The sequence below is a fragment of the Saccoglossus kowalevskii genome, chromosome 18 (assembly GCF_978046115.1).
Source record: "Saccoglossus kowalevskii chromosome 18, keSacKowa6.1, whole genome shotgun sequence".
Taxonomy (NCBI): domain Eukaryota; kingdom Metazoa; phylum Hemichordata; class Enteropneusta; family Harrimaniidae; genus Saccoglossus; species Saccoglossus kowalevskii.
In genome coordinates, this window is record NC_140658.1 from 24,090,817 (window position 1) to 24,105,293 (window position 14,477).

General features: G+C 36.0%; 1 protein-coding gene and 1 long non-coding RNA gene across 2 annotated transcripts; both read left to right on the plus strand.

Annotated features, from left to right (window-relative positions):
* Positions 1-7,399: 7,399 nt before the first annotated feature.
* LOC146731950 (uncharacterized) lies at positions 7,400-8,004 on the plus strand. The gene is made up of 2 exons (XR_014926971.1): positions 7,400-7,488; positions 7,927-8,004. It is a non-coding gene; the product is annotated as an uncharacterized LOC146731950 (long non-coding RNA).
* Positions 8,005-12,320: 4,316 nt separating this feature from the next.
* LOC146731951 (uncharacterized) lies at positions 12,321-14,297 on the plus strand. The gene is made up of 3 exons (XM_085493015.1): positions 12,321-12,413; positions 12,885-13,000; positions 14,093-14,297. The coding sequence occupies exons 1-3, from the start codon at positions 12,321-12,323 to the stop codon at positions 14,295-14,297; spliced, it is 414 nt and encodes a 137-aa protein (XP_085349141.1).
* Positions 14,298-14,477: the final 180 nt, after the last annotated feature.

Genomic DNA, 14,477 nt, shown 5'->3' on the forward strand with positions numbered 1-14,477 from the left:
TGACTCACAAACTTATCTTTTGACCTAAATTGACAGAATTTGACAACTCAGCAAAGTGACTAAATTACATACAAATTCATTTCTCTAGCGATGTTCAAGGAAAATACATTCTAGTGAGAAGAGTTAGGGTTTGGCTATCATGGGGCATGTTGTAGTCTACTGGGTGCTGTTGGGCTTCTGTCAAGTGTCATGGTTCTCAAATTATGGGGCACGTTGAAGTCCACTTAGAGCTGTAAGGCCTCTGTCATTCTCGTTATGTTACAAAAACAAAAAGAGACTAAGAGTAAAAACTATTTACAACATACGTTTGGTTTTAATATATACTGCATTATGCATGCATGATTCAGTAGGATATGAACATTCATAAAGACTTTTACTGGTTAATACGTATTCAGCATTAAGCTGGTTGCTCAGCATAAAACCTGGTAATTTTAAGATGTAAATATTAAAATACGTGTATGAAGTAGAACACTTTTTATGTGCCTTTTAAAGTCACACAGTATTTGTGTCAATTTTTAATTTCCTCCCTGTACCAAAACATGCATGGAAGTGTGATAAATCAATAAGCATAAATCACAGTGGCATACATGTTATTAATTATGGAAAAATTTAAGTAAGTTTATTTTTCTATACAGGAAAGATACAAAAATTTCGGCTACCCACCTATACATTTTGAAATAAGTCCTCCTCTTCAAAGTTCTCGTCATCTACTTTGTCAATAATTGGCTCATCATCTAGTGTAATCATGTTATCACAGTTCTTGCACTCGCATAGTTCCGTACAGGGAAGGCCCATAGATGCACAACACTGATCATCTGCTCCTGGGACTTTACATTTCGACTTTCTGCACTTGCATGAAGTCAGTTCGAGAATGCTCTGTTAAGCTGGTTCCATATTCATCCAGTTTATTCCAAGCCCTTCGTTAACCAGCTTCCAGCTTGACCAACTGGTGAAGGAACATTCAACTGGCTTTCTAAGCACGTCTCTAAATAGCGGTTTGATAATTGGCTCTCTGGATATGTTTCATGAGGGCATCTTTGTTTGGGGGCATGATGTCTTCTTGCCTAGTAGTCATGGAAAACAGAGCATATCTTGCTTCATTCACCAAAATGATTTTGGTCATTCCGTACAACTTACAAACAAATTCCTCCAGAGTAGTAATCAAGTCATCTGTAAGTGTGAATGATTTTCCAAGCTCCTGAAAAGCCTTGATAAACTTTGGAGTCTTGGACATCAGTGAGAAAGGTTTGGTCTTTCCCCGTCCATAGACAGCACTCACGGAATCATTACCCATAAATCTGTGGAGGCCTACGGTTGCATTGCTGATGTCATCTCCTAGATGATGCTGTATCGCCTTCAAGTCAATTGTCCACTCCTTATCTTGCTTTTCAGTGTGAAAATACAACGTGGAACCGTCAAGTTGGGCAGACACGGCAATGCTGATGATGAATACATCTGTATCTGGGCTCTTTATGATGATATCATTCATACCCATGTTGCTGATGTACTTTGCATGCAACATCATCCTTGTGTCAGCCTCTTCTTGAGTAGTGTACAGCTCTGGAATTGCTTCACTGACAGTGGTACCTCTACAACACGATAACTTGTGGCATTGTTTAGAATGAGTGAGGTATACATCAACTCCGTTGAATTCATCTGCACCACAAGCACACCACATCTCACATAAAAACTTGGTAAAGTGTTGCTTGTTAAAGCTATTTGCCAAAAATTTCTTCCATTGCATCCTTCAGAATTTGCTTGGCAAACTCTTCTATGGTAGCAGGCACCTTACTTGCCATCCATCAATGACCCATACAGACTCTTGTGGTGGATCCAAGGTTGGGGGTGACTCTAGTGAACTTTTAGATTCCACTTGGTGAAGAAAGGTAGCCTTGTTGCTCTTGACTAAACATCCATCTTGTTTACAAATGGCTGGAGGGTACGGACTTAATGAGTAACTTAGCATCTTTCGTTGATCAACTTTATGCACACGACCGATGATAATAAGCCTTGCTAGTAACTCACGGGCACTCTTCAGTAGAACTTCTTTCCCTTTCATGTTGAATTTTGGCTTGTTGGAACTGGCAAAAGTCTTAAGCTTCATCTTGTTAATTGTCTTGTTAAGATCAGTATCTCCTTGTAGTCTGGTTTTGGCAAAGTTTATGAATGCTTCATCCCACTTATGTCCTGCTTCTAGGAGATCTGTGCGCACACTGACTTGTGCAACAATTCCTTAAGAGAGGTGTACAAGATCATCAGCATCTGTCTCTCGATCTACCACAAAGGGATTTGTCATGTTGTTGATGGTACTCATGATGTTGGCTACATCTTGCTGGTCCCTTGTCATCCTGCTTTTTGTTAGATCTTCTCTTTTTGAGCACTTCTTGCTTTTACCAGCCATCTCTTCACATTGACTTGTGATGAGGGCTCTTTCGTGGTGACCTCTGACCCAACGTTTGGTAGCTCCTGGATTGTTTGAAAATCCCTTTACTCCTCCTCTTGCCTTTGTGTCCCTGTTCACTGTCTGTTCAATGCTCATGTCGCATGCCACCTGTGCGAATCCTAATCGTGTTGGCGTTGGACTCCAAAGTGACCCTTCATCACCTCATCATGAATGTAATGATGGGTGGTAGGAAGTTGGGTCATCTCAATCCAATAAACTGGCAGGTAGCGTACATAATTTGTCCTGTCATATGCAAACATCCACGGAAGCAGGGCTCTGATCAAAGCCAGATGGAGTGGCCAATTCCCTTCTCGAGTGGCACGTAAGAACAGGAGAACATTTTCTACCATGTCAAGATATGGAGACCACAAGTTGAATGTAGTGTCCTTCTTTCCTTTTTCAATGAAATTCTCATACTCATTGATCAATGCTTGGAACATCTCTCCTTGAATTTTGTTGGTGAACTCACTTGGAAATGACTGTTGTAGAGATGACACCACTTCCCTGTACTGGTGTTGCTTCTCTTCTTCAAAGGTACACATGAAGCTCTGTCAGTGCAAGCGATGAAGTGCTTCAGCCATTAGTTTGTGACATCTCATACTTCTATTGCAGTTGTGGCCATTCATAACACCAGTGACCGAACCTGTAGCTACTACACCTGCTTCAATAAGCATGTCTTGCAACCCTGCATCCTGAAATAGCTTTCCAATACAAGCAAGAGCTGTCATTGTCGTGTGGAAAGACCCGAGACGAATGACTATCTTCTCCTGAAATGTTGGTTCTTGCCAGCGAATCGTTCATGCTTTGCAATAAATGGCCTGGTCAACCACTATCACAATGGCTGGAAGTTCCAACTGATGTGCTATCTCCAGACTTCGGTGTAGTACTGTGTGGACAGTGTTAAAATCTGTCGGGCTGGTATCTATCACTGGCAAGTATGCTATTGTTGCCTTATGAGGGACATTGGATGAAAGCAGTTGATTAAATCCTGTCCATGATGGCAGCAGCCGTTCCTGTGAGGATTTAGCAACATAGAAGGCTGCATCCTTTTCTTTGTTAGAATGGAGAATATAATTGTACTGACTCATCTCAAGTGGCACAGAACCAGCAAATGTCTCTGGTGATGATTTCCTCTGGCCATTGAATCTCACCAGTGCTGCAGCAGGTGTAGGCAAATATCTTTCTCTTGTCCTCTTCTTACTCTGGATGGGTAAAGCATGAGGTGTTATGGCAGGAACATTGTCGTGTTGTACAGCTATTCCATTTGTGTTGTGGGTTAACGCTGTTTAAAACTGTGCTCCATCATTTCTCTGTGAAAGGCTTTAGATTTTCGATTACGCCAGAACAATGAACAAAACACCTACGATGAGGCGAACTTCCCGAGACGGAAATGATGGTTTCACGTTCACTGTGTTGAGATATGCGACGACAACACTGAAGCCGCGCCGAATGATACAATGTTTCTGATTGGCTGCTGCCCGGTAATCTGTAATTTGGGCGGTTGGATAGGCCAATCGAGTGCGCCGATAGTTAGCGACATATGAAGCAGACGATTTTTGGAAAAAAGCAATGGTTTTTTCATTAAAATACTAAATAATGCCCCACTTCCCAGTCTGTGAACTGCAATAATTATAACAGAAGTAAATCTTCATTTTTAAAAACATTTCAGGTAGTCACACGATGCAGAGAACAAGACGAGCTTAAAAATCATCTCACCCCATAGTCTATAATTCATTATTTAGCAGAATGCACAGTATGCGAGTTTCTTCTTCACAGAAGCAAAAATAATGTTATAATGGATGCTATCTTAGTATAAAATGGTGCATGTCAGTTTGATTGACATGCGTCATTCCAGTCTGAATAAACATAACATCAGTAAATCATATGCACACGTACCAACTTGCAATGACCCTTTACCGACTAGACATTTGATCATACGACCTTGAATAATAATCACGTTGGAAGATCTTGTTTCTCTTTGATTGAATTCGTGTACACACACGGTTATGAAAAAATGTTGGTGATTAGAGAAGGATACTAAGATTTGCTCACATGTATGAATTAATTAGATACATAATTAGACAACCATAACAATACCCGCTTATTGTAGATACGCGAGTTTAAGTAACGCTACTTTGACCAATGCAAAATATGTTCCGAGTCATTTTTCAGGAACATTTGTCCGGGTCAGTTCCTCCTTCCTCTGCAGGTGTTATGAGGGCTTGACCATAGGTCGTGTATTCACCGACTAATGTATAATAGATTAGCTGTTGAAAATCAATAATGATCAATAATGGGCATCATCTTATTATTACGTATTCCCAATATTTGTAAAATGCCAAGCCCATCTATTTTTGAATTGGCCTTCAGCAATTGACATTGTAAAACGCAATGTTGATAATGTTAAAGCACAAAGCAAAGCATAAAGCCTAATCTACTTGATGGTCTTGTTATATTAAATTCCATTGCTATTTTCTGCAGTAATGCACATTACTCCATGTAATGTTTTTATTGGCATTCATAGGTGCCCCGTAATAGCCAATCAGCATGTATTATGACTGCTCTCACTATGGCAACAGACAAACATTTTTTTTAAATGCACGTGTCTGTACCAAGAAAACATATTCAGGCTGGGGCACAATGGTCGAATGCGCGCAGACTTTACGCAACTGATGATCCTACGTTGTTTCATATAAAGTGCGAATTTGAGGTGAGTAGTATTACAATAAAATGGATTACATTACTGTGTATATAACACCAACATTGTCTATGTGTCTATTCCAGGTTTGGAATTGTAGCATTGTTCGGGGTTCAATCGGGGCTAAAATAAATGAGTACAAAGATTGCTGAAACGTATTTGTTCCCATAAATCGCCTGGCGTTTTATATTTCCCATTTATGTTGTTTGGAGTACATTTATCTTACTGAAACTATAAATATTGTTGGACATGTTCGGTAGCGCAAATGCAAGAGACGATAACAAAGTTTAACATTAAATTTTTCGATTGTTATACAATTTGTACAGTCTATTTGCTGCTGCTAGCGTGCGAATGTTGAGTGACCCCGTTTGCGTTGAAATATTAGCCGATACCCAAGCTCAGGTGTCGATTGTGATCTAAATTGCCCACCTGACACATGTATAAAATACAATCTACACCAATCTCCGGCTTTTCTCGGTCGAGTAAAAAGTCGATCTAAAATTCCTGGTAGTTCATCTGATAAACATATCGGGGTTAATACAGCATTCGCGATTTACAATCTAGATAAAGACAATAATGAAAATACACATACGTCACACAGAACAATAATAATAAATGATGATAAAGTCCATGCCTTACTAACATAAATCCCCATCCTTACTGAGGCGTTGATGTAGTTATAATTTGTTTACAATATTCGAGACAATATCGGCATACAGTAGCCTTCCTGAAATCAAATTCAGGTTCTTAGTCATCTGTCATACCAGTAATTTACAAATCTGTCATCCGCGCACAATGTCGCATCCGTCAACTCATCTACAAGTAAACAATAAATAAATATTAAACATTACAATATTCTCGTTTATATTTATGTAGATTAACCACGTTGCTATGACTATAACACAAAAAGAAATTGTTTTCTAGAATCAATAGCAGCAACAGCATGATGAAAGGTAATAAAGTATCACCGGATGACGATAATAACGAACCGGAAGAAGAAAGACAAAACGAAACAAAGATACAGTCAGGTAAATACATCTCTACCATTAACGATGTTGTAAATCATTTCTTATGTTGAGTAATGTCGCACATTGAATTCAACTCCCATTAGATGACAGTTTTAAAATTTGAAAAGTAAGGTCAACTTTAAAAAAAAATATATATAATTAGACTATTTTTTAAATCAAATAGTAAGAAGCATTATAACACATGTTGAATGTACTTATTTATGAAACCCATTCAATTACACCGATACTTGCAATAGTAAACATAGCAGACTGGTACTGGCAGTCAACGAGGTCAACAATAACCAATCCAGGTAATTTATTAATAAGTAATAAATGGCAAATACATTATTCTGATATCATAATAACTAAAATATTTCAAAATGTATGCATACCGTCAATGGGAAAAGGTTTTTGAAATATATGCATTACATTTGTGAGTCAACACAACGCATATAGAAGATGGTTGTGGATTTGTTAAACATGCAACCAATGATTTGTTTTCATTTACAAATGAAACAAATCGCCGGATTTTCTATTTTGTTCATTAATACCATTTAAATTCGCATTCAGTATCATTTATTAATGCAATACATAAATAACTCTACAAGAAATTGTATAGAACGGTGGATTAAAATTGCGAAAGGCATCACTGCATGCGCCGTTTTAGTTTCATGCACAATTGTCATTTGAAATATTGATAGATTTTGATTTTCATACACGGGCAGATGTCAATGGACGCAAAATGTGTATGAAATTTCATTTTGTTTTTACTACAACGAGTAATTTTAAAATGTCACGTCGTAGATAATCGCCTGATTTTAACAGTTTTCTATGTACATAGCATTCCATATAGATAAGGAACCAGATTCACTCCATCGGGCAGCATATAATGGTGAATATGACAACATAATTACACTGTTGAAAACAGAAAAAATCGATGCGCAAGATAAACATGGTCGAACACCATTGATGCTTGCAGCCATTAAAAGTAGGTGGATCTGTATAATAGTTATCTCTAGGGGTGGGTAAGTGATTGGCATGGATACTTCAATATCGTGACCAGCAGGGATAAGCTAATTGATTTCTTCGTTTTGATTTGTTTTGGCTTTGAGTTGGTGCATTTTATGTAGATATAAATTGTATTTCTTGTACCCAGTTGCAATAAAAAAAATAAACTCGCATAACGAGAATTTTTTTTTGCAACTACTCTTTTTTTTTATTTCACAGATCACACCAAGGTTTGCAGGCTGCTGCTAGACAAAGGGGCCAACGTAGACATAATTGATGAAAACAACGAGTCATGTATTACTTTTATGTTAAATGCGAATATGGTACACATGGTAAGCTATTTGTGTCTTTAAGTTTCCTTTAGATTTATCTTATAGTGATGCCCAATCTTAAGTCAATTTAAATTTGTACATTAACACCAATTACTCGAATACTAACACACGACAGCGTAACTTTATAGAAATAAATATTAGTCATGTGCAGCCGACATTGTGCTCCTTAGATATTTATCAGTTATTGTGTTTGACAAATTGTAAACAGTGTCTAAAACTATATGTTATTGTCGTATTAAATCTTGCTTCACACGCACTGATTACAAATAATTAAGTGGCAGCGTAGTCAAATGTCAAATGCCAATGAAAGCAAATTTCCAATATTTGTTTTGAAACTGGTAAGGACTATATATATATATCGTTATGCGTGGCGATAGATACGTTATTTTCAGTTTTTTTACCGTTGTAATTTACAGTGATGAAATGTTATGTACGTAGGCAAAACGTGCATTGGACAAGCTGCATGTGAAGGATTCTGATAAACGTTGTCAGAAATATCAGCTAGATATATTGGAACCGGAAAGGAAAAATAAGAAAGGTGAGTGATAATTTTTAGTTACATACTAAAAAAAACATTTCAATATATTCTCTATAACATCTCTGTGTTTTGTTACTTTATTTTAGTATTTATTTTTAGGGTGTAATTTTTCATTGATAATGCGTCTTATAGTCCTGGTTTTAGCATATCGAAGGAATAATAATACAATCTATGACAATCTATTTATCTATTAAGTTCAAACATAGAATGGGTCCCAACTTTGTGACTAAATTTTAAGTGATTCAATTCACCCAAACTATATCATTTTCTATTGGAATACCTATTCAGTATTGTGAATGTATAGAGGTTTAGTTTGGCGAGTGGGTGGACTAAAAGGTAACGTGGCTAAACCATTCGTTGTTTCGTAATTTGTAAGTAGCTATCAAGTAGCTATATTTTAAATGAAATTTTGTACTCCATTACTGTATGTGTACGAATCAGTGTTGATTGGTTTATTAAGTTATGTTGGATGTTGGTGTTATTAACAAGCTAAATATTTTCGATTTCGTTTCAGGTTATGCACGAAGCCCGGTATGAAATATTTGAGTTATTAGTTTCGACTTATACATTTGATAATAACTTGATCATTATTTACCACATACTAGTGTACAATGGTACAACCTAATCAATAGCTCATTTTCTACTAATCTATGTTTTGTATCGCGGTACCAGGCTTTGTTATTACATGTTATTATATAATAGACTGTGATATTACATGTCATATTTCTTTTTTTGCAGCTGCAAGTTATTGTTGATAATAATCTCTTTGAACGCATCGATCATCCCGTTATAAAACAAATTAGTAAACGGAAGTGGAAAAAGTTTGCCTGGTAATTCTTTACTGTGTTTTCACCATGTTCTCACTACGGCGTTCTCCAAATTCTCCGTGGAAGACGCTAGGCTGTCATTTATATAATATCTCCTCAAATTACCATCACATTCTTACGATGGCGTTCCCCAGATGTATGCATGGCAGAAGTTCGGTACGACGACAGAGTTCCCAGCAATTTTTTTCAGGATAATAAGAGGTTATTAGAATACCTTAAAGGTTGAACGAAGAGAGTACATCGGGAGTATCTACCGACGCGCATCTTTTCCCTCAAGAATACATTATGAGAATGCAAAAAGTTTAGAACAGAACAAGCGAACTTCTTTTTGTGGAGTCCAGTCAAACCCTGGTGGTAGCCATGTTTGTTTTTATTATTAGAGGACGCTTACGCGTGTATTCATTTCATATTTGGAATTCGCATTTCCTTATATGGCAGGATGAAAATACCCCGTAAAATTACAGCACGCTGTAACTTATGGCGTTACGGTGACAGATGTATAATAATAAATGAATTTGAATTGTGAATCATCAAAATAACTAGTGTTTTATTGTTTCTTTTAGGAGGGAAGCAATAAAAGATTTAATCTTCAACATAATATTTGCTATGTTGTGGTGGAATTTAGCAATGATAAAACCTCATGCTCGTGGATGTTATGAATTTCCGTTCGACTTGTTGCGTGTGTTACTATGGGTAAGAAACGCATAATTCTTTTTGTAATTCGAAGATGGCGCATTCGATGAAAGTCATTGGCATCATTACCAGATCAGATAAATATGTTATCTTAACAATCTATTGTAACTCTATTCTCAGGCGATTGCTATTGGATGCACAATTTGGTTCATTATCAAGGAATGTCATGAATATAAGAGATCCAATAAAAGAGTGGAGGTGATGTTATGAATTTGTAATTTGTTTATTCAGATTTAACAATAAATAATTTCTCATTGAAACCGGATTGAAACGACACAGGGTACTTTATTATTGCTAAACTTAATAACTGTTTCTTGTTCGTTTATTTAGCTAATCGCACAAGCATACACACATTAAATTGACCTAAACGTGTTTCAAATACGTGCTAACAAAAATGTTACTTACGTTAGAGTGACCCTCAGAGGGTAGTGTATCACTGAATCATGACTACATTTTTTTAACATGCCATTCTTTTCTATGAATTACCTTGTTTATTTGTTGAAACGCAATATAAACGATTAGAGTTGGCTCTATACACTTAATATTTTTTTGAATCTGTATGTTACTTTGTTCATAACACTTTGTATTGTTAGACCGCTATACCAGTATTAAAAACGCATATTTCAGTGTGAAAGTAACTATAGTATAACAGCGTACCATCATTGGATTGACACGACTAATGAATACATTCATTTCGTGATAATATGTGTTTTCTTCAAATATACATCGCAGAATTTGGCTGTATTGCTAAAGCGTATACATAAGAGTCTTGATATGTATGAAAAACAAGAAACTTTTAAACCAGAACCAAGTATCAAGAATAGGTTCCCGCCATACTTTTATGATTATTGGTAAGTTGGCCATCTATTGAAAGATTATACAAAAAACACGATTGATGATATCTTACTGTCACAGCAGTACACATTTTTTAACATTTAATTTTTTTAATGTTTAACTAAATCACCGAAATATTCGATCATCGCAAACGTTAGCCATTGGACTAACATTGGACTGTTTACAATGGCTAGTTACATTTGCCGTGTCGCAAGTTCAAATCCCGTTTGTTGCATGTGTACAAGTTCGTAGTGTGCCTGTAATTATATTGTTTTCACCAATGTATTCGTCTCTGCTGGTTGTTATTTAAACTGACTCGAACAATGTCAGTGCGTTATAGAGTAAGAAGTACGCGTCTGCTTTTATTACGAGGCGTAATTGCCTGATGTTACTCCGCATCCCACTGCCTGTTTATATTATAGTAATGTTTCTGTGATTGATGTTATTGTGGTTGAACCAGAGTCATGCTATTCTCATTACTAAAAATAACATTTTTGTGTAATGTACCTAAACGCTAAACTGCATGCATGTAGTGAGTTATAAGTTTGTAAATAGTATATGGAAGAATAACATAATTAATTTACCGTGTACCAAACAGTTGACAAGGATCACCAGAGTGCGATATACAAACGTGTTTCACGATAGAATATATTTCCATGTGTCACATACAACTAATTACCGAATTCTACTATATACAAATGAACAATTATTCAACATATTGTTTTCAGGAATTACTTCGATTGGTTTGTGTATTTTCTCCTGATGGTGGTAGTTTTAACTCATTTGGTAGATATTGGCATTGCATCAGATGAACTATGTCACCCACAGCACAATGACACGAATGAAGATGAAGATGACGCCGACCACTGGGAAAATGAAAGCGTGGCAGGGAAGATGCATTTGGGATGGTTTGCATTCACAATTCTTTTTGTTTGGTTTCGATTATTCAAGCCAATCAGACCTTTCACACCCTTGGGTAAGATTTAAACTAAATAACTCGACTCAGTTATTCTCTTCATATCATATCGACAATGATGAGTTCAAGAATATACAAAACACGTGGTACTAATATAACATGTTATGCATTACTTTACCATTCTGGATACAATCATGAATATTATCAACATCGACGCTACAATACGCCATTCCATTATTCACATCATCTTATATCGCCTTCTTAATATCAAACTGACGTTAATGGCTGAAGGCAAATACGTTCCAATTGACAACTGCATGTGACTGTGTTGTCGTAATGTATGAGTGACTATGTCAATCTTGACTAGGACAATAATGAAAGAAAATGATCCCATACTTTTCGAAACACAAAATATCTCTTTTCAGACGGAAGCCTAATTCGCTCACATTCACGTGTCTAATACAAAAAAGGGCACACACTTGTCCAAATTTGATATTAGGAATGGTACGATTCAATCTAAATTTTTCAAATATTGACAATACTATTTGTTTCACCACTGGTTATAACTGTCTGCTACAATAATATTAATATACTATTTTTATTCAAGGTCCTTTCATCGCTGTAATCTATGGTATTATCATAGATATTATTAAATTTATAGGGCTTGCCTTAGTGTTTTTTTTACCGTATAGTAAGTCGCTTATTAATATTTCATCCTACCTAAATATTAAATAGAAAATGGATATTATTTTGAATCAACGATGTGTTTGGTAACGCAGAATAAATGGGATGGGCGCGTCTAAGACACTTTCGTTTGAGGAAATAACGTTGGGGTACTTGAACTGGTTTTCAAATCATGAATCTTTTTTGTGTCTTTGAGTGTCGGAAACGTAATAGTTTATCTACTTTTTGTTTGATGAAACATTCAAACTGTAGAATATCCATATTTTGTAGTGAGTTTTAATTATCTAATCGCAATAATAATAATGTTGCTTTTTATACCTTCTCAGCGTGCTCATTTTGGATGATATTTGGGGGTACTGAATTTTACGAGTCAGTTAGTGCAACTATATTCACTCTGTTCCGCATGGCACTAGTGGATGACTATAATTATAGGGTGAGTTTTTTAAAATCCAACTCGAATTCATTAATTTAATTTTGGAATTTTCATAATACCATGACTTGTGTATGTCTGCAACAAATGACTTAACATCGGAAACTTGGTACTGAATTTATGTTGATATATACATCGTCTATTATATTAATAATTATCATAATAGTCGATATAAATAGGAACATCAATTAAGTCTTTTTTGTGACCTTGCACGGCATTCAAGAAAAAACTCTCGCAGTATTTGTCATTCAAAATCTCTGATTATATTTGATTTTGAACAGTTTCTTTTGAGAATTAAATTTATCAAAGATGAGTTGTATTAGCAAACAACATCATTCACCATCATTTTGAACAGAGACAAGTTTACTATATGCGGCAGATGCATACCTTCTGAAAATCAATCGATCGTCGCCACGTTTACACATGATACTATATCTCCTCGCCCATTAATATAAAATCAATGTCCCACTGCAGGAATTGCGGGATATACATCGTGTTATGGCAGATCTTTTGGTTGGGACCTATCTGGCTATAGCAGCTATAATATACCTGAATCTGCTCATTGCCATGTTGTCTTACAGGTTTTCCAGGTAAGATACGTCAGAAAGGAAGAGTAGTTTACTAATTTGTACACTTTAGTGGCATAATCTCTATGAAAATTGAAATGACTGAGTTGGTCAACTTTAGCCAAACCTTTCCTAATAATTTTGTTTTGGAATTAGTCTTCTACGAAATATTAACCATGGTGGTGACATGAATTAACGAGGAATAGTTTAACCGTGACCCGTGCTTTCCTTTTGGATTTACGATCGCATGCTATGTGGAAAAGATGCACCGATGCTAAACTTACTGAGCTAGTTAGTTGTCTATCTTTGACCACAAGAAAACTTACAACGAAATGTATTACGATTTCATAATTAGCATGCTAGCTTTACACTTTAAAAATACATGCAAGTGGAGAAGATACATCTATATTCACCGAGCCTGCTATCTGAGCGTTACGCGCCGTGATGACGTTAAGCGTAATACTAGTCTCAAAGAAACCAGGGGTGTTTAAGATGTTCCTTGAGAATGGTATCTGAGAGACCATCACTTCACATCTAACACGCAGAAAGATCGTCTTTGCCACTTCTGACTTCGGAAGTCGTTTACGCATTGATACTTTGTTGTTTTGGTGGAAAAAGCGTTATACAACTACTGAATAAATTAACCAAACCAAACAGCCTCTCTCTGGTCCACCACAGCCTCTGAAATGTTACTTCCTTTAATTAAAAAAATGAATTTCCCTCTACCTTAGCTGAGATTAGTATTAGAATGCAAGGTAATATATAAAACACAATTAATACGTAGATATACACTACTGAAGTGTCGTTAATCCTGTTACTTTTATCATGTCACATTTCTGAGGGTTTGCCATACCAACAAAATATGGTTAAATTACTTGATATTGACGCATTTGTATGGGAAAGACAACAGACGTGCTGTTAACAATAAAATGACGTTATGTTCACTGTTTGTGTCATCAATTTGATTAAGATTTCATTGCACTGCTTGTAGATTGGCTGATGACGATCAGCTGCTACGATGTAATGAACTGATAAAGGTATATCCGATATATGTTCTACTTGATTACTACAATTAATTCCTCCAATTGTAACATATATTATAACATTTGTTCACAGCATATATGACAAAGCTAGTTCAAATGCAATGATGCAAAGATCGAAGATTATTCTAATCATGGAGGACAAATTATCTGACGAAAAACGAGAGGAATTCAGCAAAGATATTCGCGAATACGAAAATCCCTATGCAGACGAATATAGCGTCGACGAGGAAGAGAGAGAAGATGTAATCGAGGTTACATTCAAAGAAAAGGTATGGTGAAATTGGAAAGATATTTAAATATTTTTTACCAACATCCTTTAAAATATATTCAAAAATATGTCAGAGAGTGTGCTCATTTATTCTTTTTCTGGTATAGCTATATTGAATGGATACCACAACAGTTAATGACTGGAACGACCAATAGTAACTGGAAAACCAATTCTAGAACACACCTTACAG

What these genes read in the sequence shown, in the direction of transcription:
- LOC146731951 (XM_085493015.1), top strand. Translation starts at nt 12,321, where the DNA reads ATGATATTTGGGGGTACTGAATTTTACGAGTCAGTTAGTGCAACTATA. An exon ending in TGGATGACTATAATTATAGG is followed by an intron (nt 12,414 to 12,884) that starts GTGAGTTTTTTA and finishes GTCCCACTGCAG; the next exon opens with GAATTGCGGGATATACATCG. An exon ending in TTGTCTTACAGGTTTTCCAG is followed by an intron (nt 13,001 to 14,092) that starts GTAAGATACGTC and finishes ATTTGTTCACAG; the next exon opens with CATATATGACAAAGCTAGTT.